The sequence below is a fragment of the Sinocyclocheilus grahami genome, unplaced genomic scaffold (genome assembly GCF_001515645.1).
Source record: "Sinocyclocheilus grahami isolate Dianchi unplaced genomic scaffold, SAMN03320097.WGS_v1.1 scaffold24424.1, whole genome shotgun sequence".
NCBI classification, from domain to species: Eukaryota; Metazoa; Chordata; class Actinopteri; order Cypriniformes; family Cyprinidae; genus Sinocyclocheilus; species Sinocyclocheilus grahami.
In genome coordinates this window covers 1-918 of record NW_015519474.1, presented here as the reverse complement: position 1 = coordinate 918, position 918 = coordinate 1, and the positions used below count along the sequence as shown (strand labels likewise).

The following is a 918-nucleotide window of genomic DNA, read 5'->3' as shown; positions in this document are numbered from 1 at the left end:
CATACCAACTTGTGGAAAATGGGCATCCGATGTCCCCTTTAATATGTTTGTGGAATTCTATCAAGATTTTCTGATAAATGGAAAGTTCAATTTAGAACGTTTTTTGTAACATTTTATACGTCTTTACTCTCACATTTGTTCAATGTAATGCAACCTTTGTGTAATTCATCCCTCAATCTTTATTTTTAAAATTTTTAGGTGGTGACTGCTGACCACGCCCAGCTGATGGTACCCATGATCCTTGAGAAGAATCTCTGGTCATCCATTCCTGGCGAGGACACCATCATGAACCTTCCTGGCTTCTGGTTGGTTCGTCGGGAAAACCTTGAGTACTTCCCACGAGGAAGCAGCTACTGGGACCGTTGCATGGTGGGTGGCTACCTTTCCCCAAAGAGCGTCCTAGAAGTTTTCGAGAAGCTCGTCGCCGGCTCCATCAACTGGCCCGCCATCGGTAGTGTTTTAGATTACATCATCCGACCCGTGGTCCCGTCGGAAACGCTTATGCTAGAAGTGCAGTACGAAACGGACCGTCGCCTTTATGTGGACTTCCTCCCATTGCTTGTTATGGAGGACGGCGTCTCGCTGATCGCCAAACCGCATCGATTGGCCGCCGAACGGCATGAGAACCTGTGGCGGCAGAGTTTTCGTGTGGCGGAAACGGCAAAGTTACGTGCGCTCGATCAGGAAGACGCCGGGTGCCGTTGCGCGTGTCTTAAAGTCATTAAAGCCGTGTGTAAACTGAATCCAGCGCTGGCACGATTAAACGCAAGCCAGCTCACTAATGCAATCCTTCTCCTGAGCGAACAGGAGGGCGATTGGACTCAGGAAGCGCTCGCCGATCGTTTCATGCGGCTGCTTCGTGCACTAGTGGGACACCTAGAGGCTGGGAGGTTACCCTGCATCTTCAGTCTCAAAGTC

At 49.9% G+C, this 918-nt stretch overlaps 1 protein-coding gene across 1 annotated transcript in view; it reads left to right on the top strand.

The window, feature by feature from the left end:
* LOC107580084 (mitochondrial dynamics protein MID51-like) overlaps window positions 1–915 on the top strand; it is a gene marked incomplete at its 3' end in the record, with an annotated part of 2744 nt that extends 1829 nt beyond the window's left edge. The window contains 1 exon segment of the mRNA XM_016265829.1: window positions 86–915. Coding sequence (XP_016121315.1) covers window positions 86–915 — 830 coding nt within the window.
* Window positions 916–918: the final 3 nt, after the last annotated feature.